Here is a 21,860-nt window from a genome sequence, read left to right as displayed (position 1 = left end):
GAAGCTTCTTGGCGTAGCAGGGACCTGGGAGTCCTGAGGCAGCTGTAGCCAGGCTGTCAGGTCAAAGGGGCATCAAATCCATCAGCCACAGTGGTCCATGAGACCCCACTGCATCTGGATGTGCTGGGCCAGTCAATTCAGAGCAGACCCAGGGCTGGGGTGCCTGAGCCAGACTGAGCCGCATGGAGGGCCCACACCAGCCAGAAAGGGCGTCTGGCACACCAGGCGGCCTTGGCTTCCTTCTCAGCCCCAAGAACACCAAGGAGGGAATGGGCCACCCAACTTTCTCCTACCTATGCAGTTGGTGACTCACCTGGTTTCCACTGCAGGGGCAGGGTGGCGGCTGCCACCCTCTATTGCTGCTAGAGGGTGGCAGGTTGGACCTAGGGGCTGGGGGTGTTGGGCTGATACCTTCTGGAGGCTGGGGCCGGAGCCAAAGTGTAAGGTAGACAGTTTCCGGCTTGTCATCTCTGCTTTGCCTGAGCACGAGGCATGTGGGGAAGGTGCAGGCCAGGCGGAAGGAGAAGGCAGGCTCTGGAGACCTTGACTGACCATGTGGGGAATGCGACTGAGGCTCTAGATTTTCGGGAACCACTGGGGGTGGGCAAGGATGCGTGTATCAGGCGATGACTCTCCTGGCAGAGCTGAGCAGGCCATTGTTCTAACCTCCTGGTTGCCTGGAACATCCAGATCTGAAGCAGAGCTCACTGGGGGGTGGGGGCAGGCCCTGATGCACCCTCCTCCCCGAGGATCCACATCCCTTCCCTCCCACCAGGTAGCTTAGTGTGTCCACTGACCTTATTAAACTACCCACAGAGATCGGGGGAACTTAGCGGGGGCCACCGTGCGACATCAGAGGCGTTGTATTTCAGCTGTGGCTGCGAGGCCTCTGCTCCCTCCCCTCCTCCCATGCCCTTGGCACTGGCTCCTGGTCGAAAGAACAGGAAAGGGAGCCTTGGGATGCAGCCAGGGAGGCCTCGATAGCAACCAGACCTTCAGGGGCCCTCGACAGAGCCCTGCCACAGTGCGGAGGTCCAGAGGCTGGGCTTCCATCTCAGCTGTGCTGAGGGCAGCCGAGTAACCCTGGAAAGTTAGGGATCCTCTCTGAGCCTCAGAATCCTCTTCCATGGGCCAGGGAGTCCACCAGGATGTTAACTGCTGCCATTACTCAGAAGTATGGGTGGGCCACTGGTAGACCCCCGTTTACTGAGTCTCTGAGTCCCAACCATGTGCCGAGGCCTGGCTGGTCACTGTCGGTCACACCCAGGCTTCAGACCCAGCCCTCTGAGAGCTTCCAGCCTTGCCGAGGAGACCTATGGACACCAAGGAAACATTCCAGGGTGTGGACCCCAACAAGGGACTGTGTGAGCCTCCCCGCTGCCTCTCATCACTTCCAGGGTGACTCCTTTTAGAGCAGGGTCCACAGTGCCTTCAGCTTTGAAGCCGAGCGCCTGGCTGGCACAGAGAGCAGAGACCTCCTGAAACATGTTGGACAAAACGAGGAAGGCCAGTGTTGGGTGTTGAAGGGCGACCCCGGTTTAGCTAGAAGAGCAGAGAGAGTGTGCTAGGTGGGGGCCACAGCCCGGGCAAAAGTGTACAAGACAGGACTGGATGTGGTGGTCCTGGCGCTTTCTGAGGCGGCAGCGGTAGAGAGGGCTGCTGGGAGAAGCAAGCTGGGAGCTGGGGAGTCTGATGAGGGTCTGGGCGAAGTCTGACCCTGGAGCGGATTGTGGCTTCAGTTTTCTCCAGCAGAGCTGCCTGGAATCAGGCAGGGAGACAGTGGGTGGTGGGGACCCCTATCTGCTGTTTGGCCCGGTGCGAGGGCATGAGATGAGGGAGTCTGGGAGAGGCCAGAGGTGGGAAGACAGAGGCAAGAGGAGGAACGGGTCCACGGACAGGCTTTGAGGGCACTGAAGGCCCCGAGGCCAGAGTAATGGGGACAGTGGGAACGAGACTTTCCCCGAAGTGCATCAAGCAGGGCGCCGTGGCCTTTGTGTGGCCCGGGCCCGTTGGGGCGCAAGTTCGGGCACCGAGGGGGACACTTGGGGTGTGGGCTGCTGATTCCCCTGCCACCCTTGGGTGGAGGGGAGAGCCGAGGGCAGCGCCCACGAAGAGAAGTCTTTGGGCCGAGGTTTGCCGAGTTCAGGGCGCGATCAGGGGGCGCGCCCCGACTCTGCTGTCCTCGCCCGCAGGATCTTCATCCCCAAGAAGCACCGGGCGCGCTTCGACGAGGTGGTGTCTCAGGGTCTGCTGGGCAAGCTATGCCGCGCCCGGCGGGCGCAGGGCGCGCAGCGGCTGCGCCGGAGCCGCAGCGAGGAACGGCCGGAGCGCCTCCTGGTGTCCACGCGCGCCAGCGCCGCCCCGCGCCGCCCCGACGAGCCTCCCCAGCGCAAGGCCGCCTCTCTGCTCGGCAGCCGCGCCGGCCCCGGGGGCGCGCGCAGGTACCCGAGACGCGTGGGCGCGGGCTGCGGACGCCTCTCGGTCGGTGGGCTCGGCATGGAGACCCGGGCGGAGGGCGCGGGGGCGAAGCGAGGACACCTGGGGGTTGGGGTCCAGGAGAGGTGGAGGAGAGCGGGACACTGGACGTCGCCATCTCCTGCACCCCCCAGGCTCCTCTCCCCAGGGGAAGGCGCGCTGCCCGCCCCCCACCCGCCCCTTCTTTCTCCCCAGGACGGTCCGAGTCTACAAAGGCAACAAGAGCTTCGGCTTCACGCTTCGCGGCCACGGACCTGTCTGGATCGAGTCTGTCGTGCCTGGTGAGGTGTGGGTGGGTTGTTCAGGATGGGGTGAGGGAGTCTGTTAGGCCGATGCTCAGCAGCCCCTCCCCCTTTCGGGTACCAACCTCAAGTAGCCTGTGTCCTCTGAGTGTCCCAGAGCAGCAGATCCAAATCATCCACCTTCCCCAGTCAGGGCGAACCCCCTCCAAGTTCAGGGTCACCCCTGCGCCACGTGAGCCAAGTTCTCCATCCAGATCTTTCCTATGTCCACAGGGAGGGCAAGGGGCACTGCCTGAGACACGGGGGCAGCCGGGACAGAGCTGCTGCCCGCCCAGGCTGAGCCCCAGACAACATTCCCGTTCCCTGGGAACTGGGCACTTGCTGGGCGGGCAGCAGGGCTTCAGGGCCTCTTCCCACTATCCAGCCCCCCAGCCCCCCAAATCCGGACTCCCCTCCTCCTCCCACCTGGCCAGCCCCTTCTTGCTCCTGGAATGGTGCATCTTGAAAAAGGCAGTCTCCTCAGTGAAGGAATTCCTTCTTCCTACCCTTCCAGTGGGGCGTTGAGGGGAGGGAGGGAAAAAAACAATTTATTGTGGAGGCAGCCCATTCCCTTGTGGAAGGTCTCCGTGGACAGACATGTCTCCTGGTACCGAATTGATCTCTCCCTCCCTGTAAGCAGCCCACAGGGCTGGGTCACCTGCTCTGTCCTGTCCCCATCCCCTCCCAGCACCTGAACATGATGCGCCTAGTGAACCAGCCCCATTGGTGCCCCTGCTGATGCTGAGTTCTTTCTACCCTTCTGCATCTCACATCTCCAGTGCATGGATTTGTGAGAAGGGTTCTTCTGATCGCTGGGAAAGTGCCTCAGTGCCTTTGCATCACTGTTCCGGCCTTCGGATCATTCTGAGACCCAGTCCATCTTGGATTTGTACATCACTAAGTCATTGACACACTGTTGTAGAGAAGAGGCCCAAGGCTGCTCTCTGGGGAGCTTCCTCTAGACATGATGAATCTCTCCTCTTTGGATATGTCTCTTCCAACTTTGCCATCACCCCCACCCCCACCTCCCTGCCTCTCCCACATGGGTAGCCAGAGATACTTGGCCTGGGGCCATGTTAAAATCCAGGGGTGCTGTTCTCCCCAACCCAACCTCCAGGCTGGTAACGCCATGCCTTCCTCGTCATAGGAAGCCAAACGGGTGCTTCGATGGCAGCTTTTACAGATGGGGATACAGGCTTGAGAGACTCTGGCAAATCAGGGACTAGAACCTGGGGTCTCCTGACTCCTGATCCAGTGATCTTTCATCCCTTGCTACTACCTCTCTGGCCTTTCCACCGCAGCCTCGCCCAAGCTTCCAGGCAGGCCATGTTGGATTTGTCACCATCGCCCTCGCCCCCTTTTCAGTCCCAGGAAAAATAAAAACCCCTGGCCCCCTCTGTCAGGAAGTCTTCCCTGATCATTCCCCTTCCTCTCCTGATGAGTCCCACCTCGAGAGAGAACCAGTTGCTCACAGTCTGAGAGTATATTTAGGCATCTATCATTTCCCCCCACTTGCTTCCAAATCATATTTAGAGTGATGAATAATGAAAGAGGCAGAAAGAAAAAAAAGTCTGTATCCACAGGAGCAAACTTAGCAGCTCCCCCTTCTCCAGGTATCAGGTACTGGGTTAGGGCTGACCTGCAGGGCCATTAAGGCAGAGTGAGAATTAGCCGCTCCCATGTGCTGAAAATGTAGGTTTTATTATTCAGACATGGTGAGGCCAACAGGTCAGGAGATGACTGCCATTAAAAAGATGGCGTGTTATAGCTCCCAAGAGGAAGGGGCACGGCACACCATGCCACAAAGGGCCACACAGGGAAGCACCAGGATTGGTCACAAGGCAGAGGGAGCAAGAGGAAACGTGGGCAAGAGTCCTTTTTTTTTTTTTTTTGGTGAAGAAATGGGTGAGGCAGGGTAAGCCAGCTAAGCAGGTTTACCTGGACTGTGCGAGCCCCATAGACGAAGGGCGGCGGGATGGGCTTAGGATTGGTTGGTTGGCACGGGAAAGATGCACTTGCAGACCAGTCATGTACCATCTCTAGGGATTGGCTAGCCTTCTAGAGGGACAGTCCCTCCAGTGTCAGCAAGGTCCCAAGATGTCGAAACATGATTAATTCTTCATGTTTCCCAGCCTGAGGGAGGAGCTTCCCTCTAGACACATTTTCTCCTAGTGACAAAGACAGAGAGGAATTTATGATGTGGACCTTCGTACGAGGGGTCGAGAATAGAGTATAGAGTAGGGTCCTCTGCGGGTGTGCACACCTTCCTTTTCTGCTCTCCTCCCCCAGCTCAGGGCTGACCGGTGGTCCACGCCGGGTCCCGAGCACTCCCACCCTCGCCAGGCGATCACTCCCTGCTTCGAGCAGCTGGGAGCAGAGGGGCGCTGGCTCTAATGTGGGACTGCTGGCCTGAATTTGGCTCTCCTCTGCCACCCATCCCACTTCTCGCCTGTAAAACAGGAGGACGACACAGGGATCCCTGAGTGGGTCACCGCTCAGCTGACCGCACCCTGTCTCCTTGCTTCCAGGGAGCCCGGCTGACAATGCTTCCCTCAAATCGGGTGACCGGATCCTCTTCCTCAACGGACTAGACATGAGGTCAGAGGCTATTGGGGTCACTGGAGCTTGGTGGCAAACAGTCCCCAGGACTCCTGACTCTTGGGACACCCCGGCCATGGGCCTCTGACCAGTTGGTCCCCAGTGTGTCCCTCTTCTCACAGGAAGTCTTGAATCCACCCTCCCACCCTCTCCAGGATGTCATATCATCCTTCCAACCAGGAAACACCCCAGCTCCGTGCAGGGGGCACAGAGTTGAATGGATCATGTGTGTCTTACCCTTAAGAGGGGACCCTGCCCAGGGGTGGCGTGGTCATGACCCCTTCTGTACCCAGAAGTGTCCAGCTGGCCCTGGGCCTGGAGCTTCTCCTGCAGAGGAGATTAACAAGCAGGAGAGGCAGGGCCCTGGCTTCTGGTCCTGGCCCAGCCGTGGGCTTGCTGTGTGGCCTCCGCCGGCAGGACAGGGAGGTCTGGCGGGTGGCTTTGGGCAGGGCTCATCCTGGGCAGGCCCTCCTGGGCCATCTCTGCTCGGCAGGAACTGCTCCCACGACAAGGTGGTGTCCATGCTGCAGGGCAGTGGTGCAATGCCCACGCTGGTGGTGGAGGAGGGGCTCGTCCCATTCGCCAGCGGTGAGACCCCCCACTGGCCCTTGGCCGCCTTGGCCCACATACCCTGCTGGGGTCGCCATGGGTGGGATTTATGATTCTACAGAGGATTCTGCTTGTCCCCCATCTCTGCAGCTTCCCTCTCCAGGTGGTGCTGCAAAACCCAGTGGGGTGGCCTCAGGGACGCTGCCTGGGGCTCTCCCTCCTCCCCCAATGGGGCACATCCCCAGGTGTGCCTCCCAATGCATGGCGCTCACCCCAGCTCGGGAGGTCCCCTGGCCCCAGCTGCCAGGAAAACCGCGCCTGGCCTGGGGACACTGGGTCACCCGGGCCCCTCCTTCCCGTGGCCCCTGTAGACTCCGACTCGATGGATTCTCCCAACCCGTCGTCGGCGCTCACCTCCCTGCAGTGGGTGGCGGAGATCCTGCCGTCCAGCATCCGGGTGCAGGGCAGGACCTTCAGCCAGCAGCTGGAGCACCTGCTCACGCCCCCCGAGCGCTACGGGGTCTGCCGGGCCCTCGAGAGCTTCTTCCAGCACAGGTGGCTGGGCCAGGGTGGTGGTGGGGACCTGCCCGGGGTAGACCCCGATTCCTGCCCGGTCTCACCATCGGGGTCTCCCTGCCTGAGCTTCCTAAGCCCCCTTCTCCTGAGGGAAGCTCAGAGGACCCGAGTTGGGGTGGGGACCGTCAGGGCTGCCCTAGAACAAACCCTGACTCTGAAACCTCTTAGCCAAGTGCCCTGGGCGAGTCACAGCCTTCTCCGTAAAGGGAGGCAGGCAGCGCCCCCTGCAGGGTGGTTGGCGGGACCCTCACCACACCCCCGCCGCGGGCACCTGCCACCAGCCCCGCCCTGTGAGGCTCGGTTTAGCGCCTTTCTTTCTGCACCTCAGCAGCAGCAGGAGTGTTTATCACACGTCCCTGCAAAGCCCATCACTTGTTCATTCCCTTTTTTGTTTAAACAAAAATGTATATTTGTTGAAATATAATCCACATATCATGCAATTCACCCATTTGAATGTACAATGCACTGGTTCTTAGTATATTCACAAATATGTGTAACCATCATCATACTCAATCTTAGAACACTTTCATCAAAAGGAAAGCCCAACCCTTTCACTATTGCTCTCGCCCCCTGCCGCTCCTGCTTCACCTTAAATAACCACTAATCTACTTTCTGTCTCTGTAGACTTCCCTGTTCTGGATATTTCATATGATGGAATCATACAATATGTGGACTTTCATGTCTGGCTTCTTTCATTTAGCATGTTTTCAACATTCATCCAAGTTCTAACACCCCCAGTCGGTCCTTACATCCATGGGTTCTGCATCCATAGATTCAACCAACCACTGAACAAATATATTTGGAAAAAATTCCAGAAAGTTCCAAACGGCAAAACTTAAATTTGCCAGAGTTCCCTGTTTGTTTTATGTTTTATTTATTTTTTTATAAATTTACTTATTTTACTTATTTATTTTTGGCTGCATTGGGTCTTCGTTGCTGCACATGGGCTTTCTCTAGTTGTGGCGAGCGGGGGCCACTCTTCATTGCGGTGCGCAGGCTTCTCATGGCAGTGGCTTCTCTTGTTGCGGAGCACGGGCTCTAGGCAGGTGGGCTTCTGTAGTTGTGGCTCACGGGCTTTAGAGCGCAGGCTCAGTAGTTGTGGCGCACGGGCTTAGTTGCTCCGCGGCATATGGGATCTTCCTGGACCAGGGCTCGAACCCGTGTCCCTTGCATTGGCAGGCGGATTCTTAACCACTGAGCCACCAGGGAAGTTCCTCTCTGTGAGTCTTAGATTCCAATTCCTTGTTGATTTTAGACATTGTAAATATATTCTCCCATTTGTTACTCTATTGTTACTTCCATTATATCTAATATTTTGTGTGTGTGTGTGTGTGTGTGTGTGTTTGCGGTACGTGGGCCTCTCACTGTTGTGGCCTCTCCTGTTGTGGAGCACAGGCTCCGGACACACAGGCCCAGCGGCCATGGCTCACGGGCCCAGCCGCTCCGCGGCATGTGGGATCTTCCCGGACCAGGGCACGAACCCGTGTCCCCTGCATCGGCAGGCGGACTCTCAACCACTGCGCCACCAGGGAAGCCCCATTATATCTAATATTAACAGCTCCAAGTTGTGCTTCTTTGAACAAGTATTCTTGATTTTGTATCATCACATTCAATACATTTGGGGCCTATGGCTTTGGCTTTTGAATTTTTGTTTAAGAAGTCCTTTCCTGCCCCTTGGTCAAAAGATATCTCCTGCATTATCTTCTATTAATTTTATAATTATACCTTCCACACTTTGGTCTTTTATCCACCTGGAGTTCACCTTTATGTGTGGTGTTACATGAGGATCAGTTTTATTTTTTCCATACAATGCAGCGATCAGCAAACTATTTCTAGAAAGGTCCAGATAGCAAATATTTTAGGCTTTGCAGGCCATATAGTCTCCATTGAAACCATTCATCTCTTCTGTTGTAACTTGAGAACAGCCATAGACAAAATATAAACCATAGGCTTATATAAACCATGTTCCGATAAAACTTGCTTTACAAAAACAGGTGGCAGGCCAAATTTTGGGCCTTGGGCCATCGTTTGCCAGTCCCTGATATAGTGAGTCAGCTTTCCTAATACTTTCTATACGTTTTAATCTTCACAACAGCTCTGTGTGGTAGATGCTTTCATTTTTTTTTTTTTTTTTTGGCCATGCAGCACAACTTGTGGGATCTCCATTCCCCGACCAGGGACTGAACTCAGGCCACAGCAGTGAGTCCAGAATCCTAACCATTAGGCCACCAGGGAACTCCCCAGTAGATGCTATTTTTATCTCCCATTTTACAGAGGAGGAAACTGAGACAAAGAAATTAGTAGCAAGAAAGGTCACTTGGCTGGTAAGTGGCAGAGCTGGGATTTGAATCTGGGCAGCCTGTCCGCAGGGCCTACCTTCCTGCCCACTTCTCTGTCTTGGGGAGGAAGGGAAGGGCATGAGGCTGAATTCTGTGGCCCGGAAGTGCCCCCCTGTCCACCACCCTGCCCCCTCTCTTGAGCCCCTGAGTCATGAACCCCTTGCTCCTGCACGCCACCCCCAGGAACATCGACACCCTGATCGTTGATGTCTACCCGGTGCTGGACACGCCCGCCAAGCAGGTCCTCTGGCAGTTCATCTACCAGCTGCTGACTTACGAGGAGCAGGAACTCTGCCAGGAGAAAATCGCATGCTTCCTGGGCTACACGGCCATGACAGGTAAGCAGCCCCTCCCCCTGCCCAGCCCGCCAGGTAAAGGCCAGACACCTGCTGTTCTCACCTGTGAGGTATTACAGCCAACCCGGGCTCCTCCCACACACAGATGCACCCACTTGTCCTGGAGATGCACACCCAGCACACCGGGGCTGGTCCCACGCTTTGCCCCACGGATGTGCTTTGCCAACTTGACCCTTAAGGCAGCATAACCTTAGACTTCAGACACCCCACCGAATGCCCAGGGTCTCAGGTTTCTCACCCACAAAATGAGGGTGACCACAGTGGCTGTGCTTTGCACCCTGGGAAGTGTGGCACAGATCAAGAAGTTCACGTGGACACTGTTTACAGACCTGGATTGTGAGCGCACAGCCAGGTCACACCCGCCTAGTGGGCTCTGGAGCCCACAGACTCACACGAGGGCCTACGGGGCCCCGTGCAGCCTCAGCTCCCCGCTGCTGCCCCGTCACTGGGTGCCCCCGTGCCCACACCACGCACGCGCTTCATCACTCGGCTGTGAGCATCGAAAGTGGGCTAAACCCTGGGCACCTGCCGTTCGCCTGCCCGTCTCCTCTGTGCTGGCCCTTGTGCGCCCAGCAACCCTAGTCCTGGGGACCCAGAGTTTGTTGGGGGGTTGAGGGTTTGAGCTCAGGTGCAGGCTGGGCAGCAGATGTCCCACACATCTGCCCTGACCTGGAACCTTCCATTTCACTTTGCAGGCCCCTAGGGGCAGCAGCGCCTGCGTGTTGAGACCTGGGAATCAGGGGGTCCTAGGCTCTCGGCACGAGAAGGGGCCCTGAGGGTGGGTTGTGGCCACCTCTGCCCAGCGTCTGTCCTCAGGCTGGCACCCCAGCGCCCCGCCTCTCACCCTAGGGTTCCCAGCTGTCCTAGAGCCGAGCAGGCCCAGGCTCACAGGTGGGTGCCCTCACCCTCCCTGTGTTTGGAGGCTCCTTGTCGGGCTGAGAGGACAAGGGGCCTGTCTCCCCTTTGGTCCCACAGCAGAGCCAGAGCCCACACTGGACCTGGAACCCGAGCCGGAGCCGGAGCTGGAGCCGGAGCCAGAGCCCGAGCCCCAACCACGGAGCTCCCTGAGGGCGTCCTCCATGTGCCGCCGCAGCCTCCGGTCCCAGGGCCTGGAGGCCAGCCTCAGCTGTGGTGAGGCCCCGGACCAAAAGGCTGGAGTGGGTGAGAGGGCGCGACAGGGCTCGGTTTTCCCACATGCAAAATGGGCTTGGCGAGATGAGACATCCCTGGGAATGGGCTGAGCAGTGGCCCCTCTGGGCCCACAGGGCTTGGCGGTTCTTTCTCCAGAGGCCCTCGCTGGGTCTGGGCTGGGGCCTGAGTCTTAGAGCTCAGGGGTGGTCACTAGAGCCCCGTGTTGTGGACTTGACCCTCCTGATTCCCCGGCAGGGCCCAGCGACTGCGCGGAGATGCCTCGTCCTCTGATCCCAGGCGAGCGCCAGGCGGGCGATGGTACATCCCTCCCCGAGACCCCCAACCCCAAGATGGTGAGACCTTCTCTCTGCCCTGCTTTTGGTGTCAGTGGGGAGCTGGGAATGGGTGGCCCAGGGAGCTGGGGCAGACCCTGGCCTCCCAGGCCACCCAGGCCTGGCCTCTGAGGCCATGTGAGGGCCACGTGGGGGAGGTAAGGGCAGGCTGGACCCATCCCCACCTCCTCTCCCCAAAGATGTCGGCTGTCTACGCAGAGCTTGAGTCCCGGTTGAGCAGCAGCTTCAAAGGGAAGATGGGGACCACCTCCAGATCCCGTGCCTCCCCACCAGTGCCCAGCATGGCAGGCACGGAAGGTAGGGCCTCGCCAGCCCCGGCTCCCGAGGGCAGCTCTGGCCTCCGGCCTCCCGGCTGGCTGGCTGGGTGTGACCACCACCTCCAGGCATATCCCTGGACCTCCCTCTTCGCTCCGTGGCTATGGGACTGAATGCTGGGGAGCCCTGGCAACCCCCATAGCTAGGGGCCATCAAGGTCCGGGTTGTCCTGGCCCCTCCCATGTCCCCTCTGATCCTCACCTCTGCTATGGATCTAGAAAAGCAGAGGGCCGCCCCCACAGGAGTCCCCAGGTTCACATGTGACTGTCCGATAGACTAGGAAGTGCATGCATTTTGCTCTGTGAGTGGCACGGCTGGGAAGATGGTTGTTCACAGACACACATGATGGTTTCTCGGCAGTTCAGAAGGCAGGACCCCTGGGTGATGTTTCTGTGAGCCAAGGGCTTGCTGGGTGCGGGAGGTGCCCCATGACCTTTGGTCTGGAGACCCCCTCACCCTTGACTTGTGTTCAGTGGGTTCCAGGTGGGACCGTGGGATCCTGTGCAAGATGAGCTGGGGTCTGCCTGTCCTGGGGCCAAGCAGTACTCCCCCTGCCCACTCCGGCCTTTGATCACCCTAAGGGAAGCCTGGGGACGCAACGCCATCCAGGGTCTTCCTGCACTGTGTCCAGGGGAGGAAAGGAAGGTGTCCAGGGACACAGAGCCAACCTGCCCTGGGGCCCCTCCCCTCCAGCCCGCACCTGGAACCCAGGTACTGACCCAAGAGGGGTCCTCACGTTCCATCCCCCACCCTAGGACCCAGGACCCTGTCCAGCGTCTCGTGGACCAGCGAGCGGCTCCTGCCCTCCCCCTGCTACTACCCGCTGTGCTCAGAGGGCCTGGCCTCCCCCAGCAGCTGCGAGTCCCACCCCTACGCCAGCTTGGACAGTAGCAGGGCGCCCTCCCCACAGCTGGGCCCCGGGCCCCTCCGCTCCAGCAGCACCCCCAGCCCGGACCCCGGCCGCCCGCCCAGCCGCAGGAAGCTGTTCACCTTTGCCCACCCTGTGCCAAGCCGGGATACTGACCGCTTCTTGGATGCGCTGAGTGAGCAGCTGGGGCCCCGGGTCACCATCGTGGATGATTTCCTGAGCCCTGAGAATGACTACGAAGAGGTGAGCACGCGGGCAGACGTGCAGGGTACGGGGGCCTATATGGGGACAGTGTCCACAGGCTCCTGCAGGAGGCCTGCTGCCCTGGGGATGTGCCCCAGGCTCCCCCTCTCCCTGCCCCAGTCCATCCTAGAATCTGTCCCAGGACACCCCGCTCCCTGGCTGGAGCTATCCCACCCTGGGCTCAAGCTAGGACCCTGTTTGTCCAAGGCCACCCCATATGCCCTGTCTCAGGTTCCCTACACTCTGTCGGGCTGTCCCACCACAGCCTCAGGCTAAGCCCCCAGCCTCTCCTGTCCCATCCCCGGGCCATGCCACCCCCTGCCCCAGACTACTCCACTCTCCCTCACCTTGGCCCAGGCTCCAGTCTCCCTGGGCCCAGCCTGACCCTCCCCTTGCCTTGCTCTGTCCCCCCAGATGAGCTTCCACGACGACCAGGGCAGCTTCGTCACCAATGAGAGGAGCAGTGCCAGCGAGTGCATCAGCAGCAGTGAGGAGGGCAGCTCCCTGACCTACTCCTCCATCTCCGACCACATCCCCCCGCCCCCACTCAGCCCCCCGCCACCGCCACCCCTGCCCTTCCATGACCCCAAGCCCAGCTCCCGCACCCCTGATGGCCCCTGGGGCCCCGCTCCGACGCTGGCCAAGCCCCTCACCCAACTCAGCCACCCAGTCCCTCCACCACCCCCGCCACCCCTGCCCCCACCTGTCCCCTGTGCGCCCCCCATGCTGTCCCGGGGCCTGGGCCACCGCCGCAGTGAGACCAGCCACATGAGCGTCAAGCGCCTGCGGTGGGAGCAGGTGGAGAACTCGGAAGGCACCATCTGGGGACAGGTAGGTGACCCGGGGGCCAGGAGTGCTCTGCGCCGGGGGAGGTGGTCTGGGCAGCAGCAGTGAAGGCAAGACCCTTCTCCAGGCCTCTTCCAGCGTCAGCTGAACATCCTCTGGTCGTCCCCATGCTGAGCAGAGGATGAATGAAGGCCCAGCCCATGAACACGCCCACCCTTGGTGGCTGACACAGGCACCGAAGCTCAATCTGTGTCCCTAAGCCAATGACACACTGGGGACATCCAGAAACAGCACGACACTCACCCTTGAAACCTATCACTTGAGATTTGGACAGTTCCCTTAGGCTCTTAGAGCCAAGAGAAGGACATCTGGTTAGAGAGTCACAGACCTCCGAACTGTCCGCCAGTCTACCATTAGTAGTTTATTCACAGGAGCCAAGACTGAAGGATTCTTAAAAGGGCAGCTGTTCCGAACCCCTGCACACCAGCCTCCACCCTTTCACTCTGATGCTTGAACTTCCTCCCAAACAACACTGCCAATATATACTTGAACCCCTTTAGTGATGGGGAGCTCACTACCCGTCAAGGCATCCCTTTCCTCACTGGACAGTTTTCACCATCCATCCTTGTATTGCTCTGAAATTTTGTCTCACCAAGATTCCCATGTCCTGCCCTTTGAAATCAGGCAGAGCAAGTGTATTTCCTTATCCACAGACCAACCAGCCTGTCCCATGAGCAAGGTTCACCCCATCCCTGTTCTTTAGGTCATTCCCCTAGAATGTGGTTTCTAGCCCCATAGTCTGTCACAGGTCAGGTCCCAAATGGAACTCCTAATGGGGCTTCACCAGTTCAGAGGAGAAAACAGTACTCTCATCTCCTTTGACCTGGACATCATACTCCTTTGAACATGACCTGGGAACCCTCCAGCTTCTGGGGCTGCCCCATCGCAGTGCTCATTCCCTCCGTCATCCTCAAGCCTAGTCCCTTCCTCTTCTTGGGACCAACAGCATGTCCTTACATGCAGCCACCCTCCGCTGGGGCATGCTTGTCATTTTTTCCCATTGCCGCTTCCTGGGTCCCAGTTCTGTCTCCTGCCTTCCCAGCCAAGTTGGCCTCAGCCCACACCTCCAAGGGAAGCTTTCCATGTTGCTGATAAGGATGCTCGGCAGGACAAAGTCACAAACTGGGACCTACTGGGTCCCCTGGAGACCTCACTCCTACCAGCCTCAGATGGTCCTTGAAGCCTTGCTCTGAAGAGTGGTCTTTCCACTGGATTCTGAAGGTGGACACAGGGACAGAGGTCATGCACATGGCCAAGTCCAAATCCATGCCAGGTGTCCCTGGCCTGCAGCCATGGCCCTTCTAGACTGTCACCTCTCACCCAGGTCATTTGTTAAAACCACCTGTCCAGTTCCTAGCTCCTGGCATTTCCCTGCTTTAGTTTCCCCAGAATCGGGAACCCAGAGCAGCTCTGGTGAACTCACTCAAAACAGACCCAGACCCCTTAAGCCTCCTTGGTCGGCTCCAGCCTCTTTAGAGCCCCTCTACCCCCTGCTCCAGCGCAACTTGCTGGCTTCTGCGTGGAGAGTGCTGCAGGTGTGAGTGTTGTTGACCACAGGAGGGGCGGGCTCACCGCCTGATAACTTGGATGATTTAGCTTCTCCTGCAGCCTCCTCCTGCCGCCGGGTTTATCCCAGGGCTTGATGAAGGCTCTCCCTCCTGGAGCTCACAAGGCAGCCCTTAGAGGGTGGGGGCGGTGGAGGGCGGCAGTTCTTCCTCGCTCTGAACCTCCCCCTCCCTCGCAGCTTGGGGAGGACTCTGACTATGATAAGCTGAGCGACATGGTGAAGTACCTCGACCTGGAGCTCCACTTTGGCACCCAGAAACCTGCTAGTGAGTGGCCTGAGGGCCCTAGGGGAACCCAGATACCAGGTCCTCTGTGGCAGCCCACCCACTACCTTCTGTGGCGTCCCAGGGCTTAGAGTCCCCAAGGTCTGCACGGACCGCCATTTATTTACTGTGTCCCTGAGTTATTGAACTTCTCAGAGCCTCAGGTTTCCTACCTCAAAATGGAGATAATAAGAGCTGACATGTGTTGCATGCTTACCAAATGTCAGACACCCTTGTTTCTAAATTAATCCTGTGACAATTCTGTGGGGTAGGGACTGTGATCCCCCCATCCTCCTGATGAGGAAGCACAAAGGGGCTAGGTAATTTGCTCCAAGTCACACAGCCACAATAAGGTAGACAGATATCCCTTCCAAGTCTCTCCCATTACCCCTCTCAGGGTATCTCCCTGTAGTTGTTGGGTGGGGCTCCAGGCAGCCAGGGATACTGTGTGTGGAAAGTGGTCCCGGGATTGAAGAGAAAGGCCGTTGTCCGTCCAGGAAGCATCTGCAAGGTCGAGAGGTGATTGGTTCTCCTTATGGGACCAGCTCAGTCCCAAGGGCCCAGGGGAGAGAGGATGGGGGGCGGGGAGCGGACACACGCCACATCACGCACACTGTGTTAGACTGGACCCCAGAGTCCATGAGTGAGGGGAGTGTGGACACGTGGAGCTGATTCAGTCAAGTCCATGGTCGGGGCCGTCTGGGCTGTGGGGTGTGGCCACACCCCTCCTGGGCCCTCGCACAGCAGCCTTAGCCTGGCGTCCCCTCATTAAACCATCAGTTTCCCTTCCAGAGCCGGTGCCCGGGCCTGAGCCCTTCAGGAAGAAGGAGGTGGTGGAGATCCTGTCCCACAAGAAGGCCTACAACACCTGTGAGGGGCTGGGGGTGCCGGGTGGTTGTGGGGGGCACGACGCGACCCCCCACCGGGCCACCGAGCCTTTGATCCACTCCGGTGGATGATCGAGATTAGGCCGTGGGGGCCCCAACACCTGCCTCCCGCGCGGTGAAGACCCTCTCCCAGGTCCCACGGCCAGCCCGATCCCACCGGGCGCAGGTGCTGGCCTTGGCTCCACCCCCATCGGCCCCGCCCTCATCCTGTAATCGGCTCCCCAGTTCCGGCCCCGCCTCCAACCGCATACCCTACTCTTCCCGTCTCAGGACCCTCCCTAGTTCCCTGGCCCCGACTCTGTCTCTTTGAGAACCCCGCCCTCGCCCCTCAATAGGTCGCGGGAAGGACCCTCCCCGCCCCTGGGCAGGCTCCTGCTCCGCCCCGGTTCCTGGCCCCCCGTCCCCCAACACACCCAGGAGCCAGGGTGGATCTTGAAGCCCCGCCCACTCCCCGCCCGGGCCCTGCCCCGGCTCACCCTCGCGGCCCCGCCCGCAGCCATCCTGCTGGCGCACCTGAAGCTGAGCCCGGCCGAGCTGCGGCAGGTGCTAATGAGCATGGAGCCCCGGCGCCTGGAGCCCGCGCACCTGGCGCAACTGCTGCTCTTCGCGCCAGACGCCGACGAGGAGCAGCGCTACCAGGCCTTCCGCGAGGCGCCCGGCCGCCTCAGCGAGCCCGACCAGTTCGTCCTGCAGGTGCTGCGGCCGTGACCCCCGCCCGGGATCAGGGGCGGCTGCCCAGCGGCCTCGGCCTCCTCTGTCGCGGCTTTCGCTTTGTGCCTTTGTGCGTGGGTCTCGCTCCCCTCCCGCCACCGCGTTCACGCCTGAGTCCCGGTTTTACACCTGTAACAGCCAGTTCTCACTCAGGGTCCAAGGTAGATGGGATGAGGGTGCCCCCTAGAGGTTGTGCTTGTTTTCCTAAGGGAATACCGGGCAGCCCGCTGACCCCCACGCCCGGCTGCCCCGGGGCAGCGGGTCTCCCGGCGGGATGGATGAATCCTGGCCCTGCCTTCCCGTCAGATGCTGTCGGTTCCCGAGTACAAGACCCGCCTGCGTAGCCTCCACTTCCAGGCCACCCTACAGGAGAAGACAGAAGAGATCCGGGGCAGCCTGGAGTGCTTGCGCCAGGCATCCCTCGAGCTCAAGAACAGCCGGAAGCTCGCCAAGATCCTGGAGGTCAGAACCGCCCCTTCTCAGATCACTCTACCTGCCCCTCTGTCCCCTGGGGCTTCCAGCCTGGAGGTTCATCCAGAGAGGGGCCAGGGCGTGGGGCAGGACCTGCCCACCTTTCTCTCCACAGTTTGTGTTGGCTATGGGCAACTATCTCAACGATGGACAGCCCCAAACCAACAAGACCACGGGCTTCAAGATCAACTTCCTGACGGAGGTGAGGGGGCCTGTCAGACAGTCACTGATTTGTTTGCTCTACCATTGAGGCCCTTCCCCACCCCCATCCCCCCCGGAGGAAGAGCTGGCTGCCCGCAGGCCAGGATGTAACAGAAGCAAAGTTCGGGGGTTGAGGGGTTGGGGGGACAAGGTGGTGTCTCCAAGCCAATCCTCAAGATCTGGAAAAATGGAGTGGTGGGAGAAGAGAAGGGCAGGGAGGGAAGGCTCCAGGAGGAAGGGGCGAGTCCCACCTGGTGGATTCTGTGCCCTCAACACCACCACCACCATCAGGCCAGTCCTACCCCAGAAAGATCTAGGATCAGAGAAGGGACAGCTCAAATATCCAGCCTTTCTCCTGTGTTTCTGGGACTTTTCCCCATGACGCCTTTGGTTGTTTTCAAAAAGAGAAAGAAAAACCCCCTTTATAGATATGAATGGTTTAGGGTGTCTGAGGCTCAGATGGGCCACAGATGGTTTCAGAAAACCACAAAAGGGAAGAACTGTAAGTGATGCTCCCCGCTTTCCCTGGGGTTAGAGAATCTTGGGCTCTATCTTTTGACAAGGGCAAACTCACAAGGACAGAAAAACCTAGGGTCCTTCCCTAGCTGGGGGCTGGGGCCTGGTTCCTGGGGGTCTCAAAGATCTGGGCCAGGAAACAGGCCTGTGGCATCCCAGCAGATGACAGCTTCAGAGTTAAGTATTACTAGCCATCAGCTTATGAGCTTTGGAGTTGGAGAGTGTGGGGGGCCAGGAACTGACGCCACAGCCCCGGGGAAGCAGGGAGGAGAGCACTTGAGCCCGTGTGGTCAGGAATCTGATGGGGTCCTTGAGGAAGATATATGTTGGGGTCACTTGCAGCTGAACTCCACCAAGACGGTGGATGGGAAGTCCACCTTCCTGCATATCCTTGCCAAATCGCTGAGCCAGCACTTCCCCGAACTCCTGGGCTTTGCTCAGGACCTGCCCACCGTGCCCCTGGCTGCCAAAGGTAGGCTGGGGGGATGGGTAGGGAGGCAGAGGCACCGCTGTCCTGGGCTGAGAGGGCAGCCCCACGAGGCTCTGTTGCCTACCCTACAGTGAACCAACGGGCCCTGACCAGTGACCTGGCTGACCTCCACGGCACCATCAGTGAGATACAGGCCGCCTGCCAGAGCATGTCCCCCACCAGCGAGGACAAGTTTGCCGTGGTCATGGCGGTATCCTGTCCCAGTGCCGCAGTGGACCCTAGGCGGGGGGGGCCAGGTAGAGCTGGCTGTAGCTCCAGTGGCCTGCAGAGATTCTGGGCAGAGGCTGCTCTGGGTCCAGGGGCTCTGGAAGGGGGTCTGAGAAGGAGCTCTTTTTTTTTTTTTTTTTTTGCGGTACGCGGGCCTCTCCCTGTTGTGGCCTCTCCCGTCGCGGAGCACAGGCCCCGGACGCGCAGGCTCAGCGGCCATGGCCCACGGGCCCAGCCGCTCTGCGGCACGTGGGATCTTGCCGGACCGGGGCCCGAACCCGCGTGCCCTGCATTGGCAGGCGGACTCTCAACCACTGCGCCACCAGGGAAGCCCAAGGAGCTCTTCTGATTGGCTGCATCGCCCCCTCTGTCCTCAGGGGTGGCAGAGTCCAGGCTTAAGTCACAAGATACAGGGAGAGGCTTGTCAGACTTGGCAGGCCTGGCCAGCCAAAGGCAGTCAGGAGAGGGGAATATTCCGACTGAGCACAGACAGTGACAAATGCTATAGAAAGAGAGAGAGACAGAGAGAGGGGGCCACTCTAAGTGGATGGTTGGGGAAGAGAGGTGGTAGCATCTGAGCAGAGCCAGGAGGGAAGAGAGAGCTGCCCCACAGAGAGAGGAGCAAGTGAAAGGCCTAAGGCTGGACTGGACGTGGCAGGTGTCAGGACGAGCTTGGGGGGCAGTGGGCAAAGGGACTGGAGCCTCTGACCAGGGCATGGTGCCCAGGTGAGCAAAGGGCCTGGGGTAGACTGGAGTGGTCGCTGTTTGGGTCACTGCCCGGGGACCTGCCCCAGGGACCTGGGGCAGTTTCCTTAACAGAGGCCTATCAGTCCTTCCTGGAGACAGCCCAGCCGGTGCTGCGGGCGCTGGACGGGCTGCAGCGGGAGGCCATGGAGCAGCTGGGCAAGGCGCTGGCTTTCTTCGGCGAGGATTCCAAAGCCACCACTTCCGAGGCCTTTTTCGGCATCTTTGCGGAGTTCATGAGCAAGTTCGAGGTGAGCCACGGTGGGAGGCCCTGAGGAGAGAGCAGGGCCATAGGTCCAACGAGGGGGTTCCTCTGTGAAGCCCGGGGTGGGAAAGGGCCCCTAGTGAGTGACACGCTCCCCCAGTGGGGCGGAGCCAGTAGGTCTCTGCCCCGGCGAGGGAGGGGGTGGGGGGAGACGACGCAGGGAGGGGGCGGTCCCGGGACCACTGACCAACCCCCGTCCCCACGTGCTCCTCCCTCCCCAGCGAGCGCTCGGCGACCTGCAGGCTGGGGAGGGCACACGCAGCTCTGGGATGATTTCGCCCCTCTCCTGGTGACGGCGGCGGCCTCGCGTCCTCGGCGGCCCGAGCGCGGAGCGGACGCCGCCCGCGTGGCTCGGAGCGTCCCGGGTGCGGGAGTGGGGCCCAGCCACGTGCGCATCTCCAGCTAGCTCAGCCGTCGAGCTCCGGCCGCCCTCGAAGGTGCGGAGACCCCTTCTTGGGGCCGATCCCGGGGCTCCGAGGGTTGGGAGCGCGGGGACGGAGCCGGCACGCCGACTCCCCGGGACGCGTGAACCACCCGCCGCCAGGTCCCGCCGGCTTCCCGCGCCTTGTCCACTCCCCCTTCTCCGCCCCACCCCCGCCCCCTCCCCGCTCCCGGGCCTTCCAGCAAGGGCTGGCTGTGCACGCCCTCAGGACCTCGGGGTCCCGGGGAGGGGCCGCTGCCACCAGCCGGTGGATTCCGAGATGGCCGCGGCACTAGGGCGGCGTCTTGGCCAGAGGGTGCCCGGCCCCAAGGAAGGCCGTCTGAACCTCTCCTGAGCCTGCTCCGAGTGTGCCCAGGGGACGCCCTCGCGGAGCACGGACCCCGCAGACCTTAGACTGTGGAGAAGGAGGCAGACGCCCTTGAACATGCCACACCAGTGCGCACGATAAGGCCTGGAGGTCTCTCACCCAGCCCAGGGCCTCCTGGGCTGCTTGGACGAAGGCAGGCAGGATGGAAGGAGAGCCCCAAGTCCAGGGACCTGGGGGAGGGGGGTGGGTGCGCACCTAGCCTGGGTCTTGGAAGCCAGAAGAAACCTCAGCTGGCTGCAGAAGAGAAAAGGCTGGATTGGAGAAGGCAGGAGAGAAGCTGGGCAGAGAAACAGGAAAGCATTAGGAAGACTATATCAGACTGCAGAATTGAAGTTTTCACCCAGCAGACAAACTGAAATCCAGTTTAGAAGTGGTGCCTTGGAAGTGGGGAGTCTGGGAGTGGGAGGGGGGTGTCGCGGTAGGGCAGAGAGAGCAGAGAGATGCTCAGGTGACGGGTGAGCAGGACTTGGTGGCCGGCTGCCAGGTTTCTCGCCTGGGTGGGTGGCGATGATGATGTTCCCTGGAGCAGGCCGTGTGAGCAGAGCAGGCTTACAGGCAGTAACACCCCCTGGGACATATTTGGGATCTCAGAGTCTGTTTTACATGTGTGTCTGGAGCCCCTGGTGAGGACTGGGGAGAGAGGAGGGAGCTACCTGGACGCTGGGGGCAGAGGGATGCTGGGGGCGTCCTTTCCTTTCTTTGTTTCATCCTTTCCATTCTCCAATCGACAAATCCTGGATCAGGCAGCTTCCTGTTACCTCTTCCCTTAACTTTCTTCCACAGAAGTCTGAAATGGACTTTAGAAACCATCTTCTGGCTTTTTTTTCCCTCCACTATGATTGAATAGCTGGTATTGCCCCTGGACAGTATTCCAGACCCATCCAGTTCTACCCGGTCTCCCACAGGCCCCTTGTGGAGGCCATGTATGTTCTTCCTTTGTTCCCCGCTCACAGCCACCATATAAAAATATCTAAACCAAATTGTGTAATTCAGGTGGGGGAAATGAACCCAGATTTGGCTAGTGGAGGGCATTTCTCCCCAGCAGCTCAGGCCGGATAATTTCCATAACTTCCCAAAGCCTTCGTCTCTGAAACATGTCAAAAGGTCCATTAAAATCCTAGTATGAGATCCGTAGAGACTGTAGACTCCACCAGGCCATGAATAGGCATGACCCTCCAGGCCCAGGTGTCCTGTATGGCATTTTCCTGCAAATTAGAAACACACACCCTCTTCAGGTAGCTCCAGCCCCGCGCCAGGGGACTCAGGTTGGCAAGCCAATTGCTAGCTGGGTTTCCTCCCTATAACGCCTTGTAACTGTTACCTATTTCCCACACAATGCTGTGTAACAAACTGTCCCAAAACTCAGTGACTTAGAACAGCAGCCACTACTGCTCTTGAGTCCATGGGTCCTGCTGGGCAGTTCTGATCCGAGCTGGGCTCAGTGGACTCACCTGGGTGTCTATAGTCTTCTGTGGGTCAGCTGGGCAGCTTTGCTAGTCATGCAGGGCTCTTGCCATGTCTGGGGCCTTGGTTGGGACAGTTGAGATGGCTTCATGTGGTCTCTCATCCTCCAGCCAAATAGCCAGGGCAGTTCACGTGGTAAGGTCAGGGGCCTAAGAGAACAAGCAGAGACACAGAAGACCCCTGGAAGCCTAACCTCAGAACTGTCACACCATCCCTTCCGCCACAGTATATTGTCAAAGCAAGTGACAAGTCCAGCCCAGATTCTAGGAGAGGGGAAATAGGCTCCCCTCTTGATGAGAGATGCTGCAGAACTACATGGCAGAGGGTGTGGATTCA

General features: G+C 59.4%; 1 protein-coding gene across 3 annotated transcripts in view; it reads left to right on the top strand.

Annotated features, from left to right (window-relative positions):
- GRID2IP (Grid2 interacting protein) overlaps positions 1–19,544 on the top strand; it is a 33,889-nt gene extending 14,345 nt beyond the window's left edge. For 2 of the 3 annotated variants that reach the window (XM_060033201.1, XM_060033199.1), the window contains 20 exons: positions 2,193–2,441; positions 2,671–2,756; positions 5,285–5,354; positions 5,848–5,942; positions 6,275–6,458; positions 9,002–9,156; positions 10,150–10,305; positions 10,561–10,658; positions 10,838–10,955; positions 11,729–12,084; positions 12,499–12,915; positions 14,675–14,762; positions 15,552–15,629; positions 16,143–16,339; positions 16,664–16,819; positions 16,944–17,030; positions 17,888–18,017; positions 18,107–18,225; positions 19,073–19,237; positions 19,473–19,544. In XM_060033201.1, coding sequence (XP_059889184.1) covers positions 2,193–2,441; positions 2,671–2,756; positions 5,285–5,354; positions 5,848–5,942; positions 6,275–6,458; positions 9,002–9,156; positions 10,150–10,305; positions 10,561–10,658; positions 10,838–10,955; positions 11,729–12,084; positions 12,499–12,915; positions 14,675–14,762; positions 15,552–15,629; positions 16,143–16,339; positions 16,664–16,819; positions 16,944–17,030; positions 17,888–18,017; positions 18,107–18,225; positions 19,073–19,237; positions 19,473–19,544 — 3,076 coding nt within the window. The remainder of the gene's footprint in view (positions 1–2,192; positions 2,442–2,670; positions 2,757–5,284; positions 5,355–5,847; positions 5,943–6,274; positions 6,459–9,001; positions 9,157–10,149; positions 10,306–10,560; positions 10,659–10,837; positions 10,956–11,728; positions 12,085–12,498; positions 12,916–14,674; positions 14,763–15,551; positions 15,630–16,142; positions 16,340–16,663; positions 16,820–16,943; positions 17,031–17,887; positions 18,018–18,106; positions 18,226–19,072; positions 19,238–19,472) is intronic. The other variant, XM_060033200.1, reaches the window with a different exon arrangement.
- Positions 19,545–21,860: the final 2,316 nt, after the last annotated feature.

This window comes from Delphinus delphis, chromosome 15 (assembly GCF_949987515.2).
Source record: "Delphinus delphis chromosome 15, mDelDel1.2, whole genome shotgun sequence".
Taxonomy (NCBI): Eukaryota; Metazoa; Chordata; class Mammalia; order Artiodactyla; family Delphinidae; genus Delphinus; species Delphinus delphis.
Note: the sequence above shows the minus strand (reverse complement) of the source record. Positions and strands in the feature narration are given on the sequence as shown.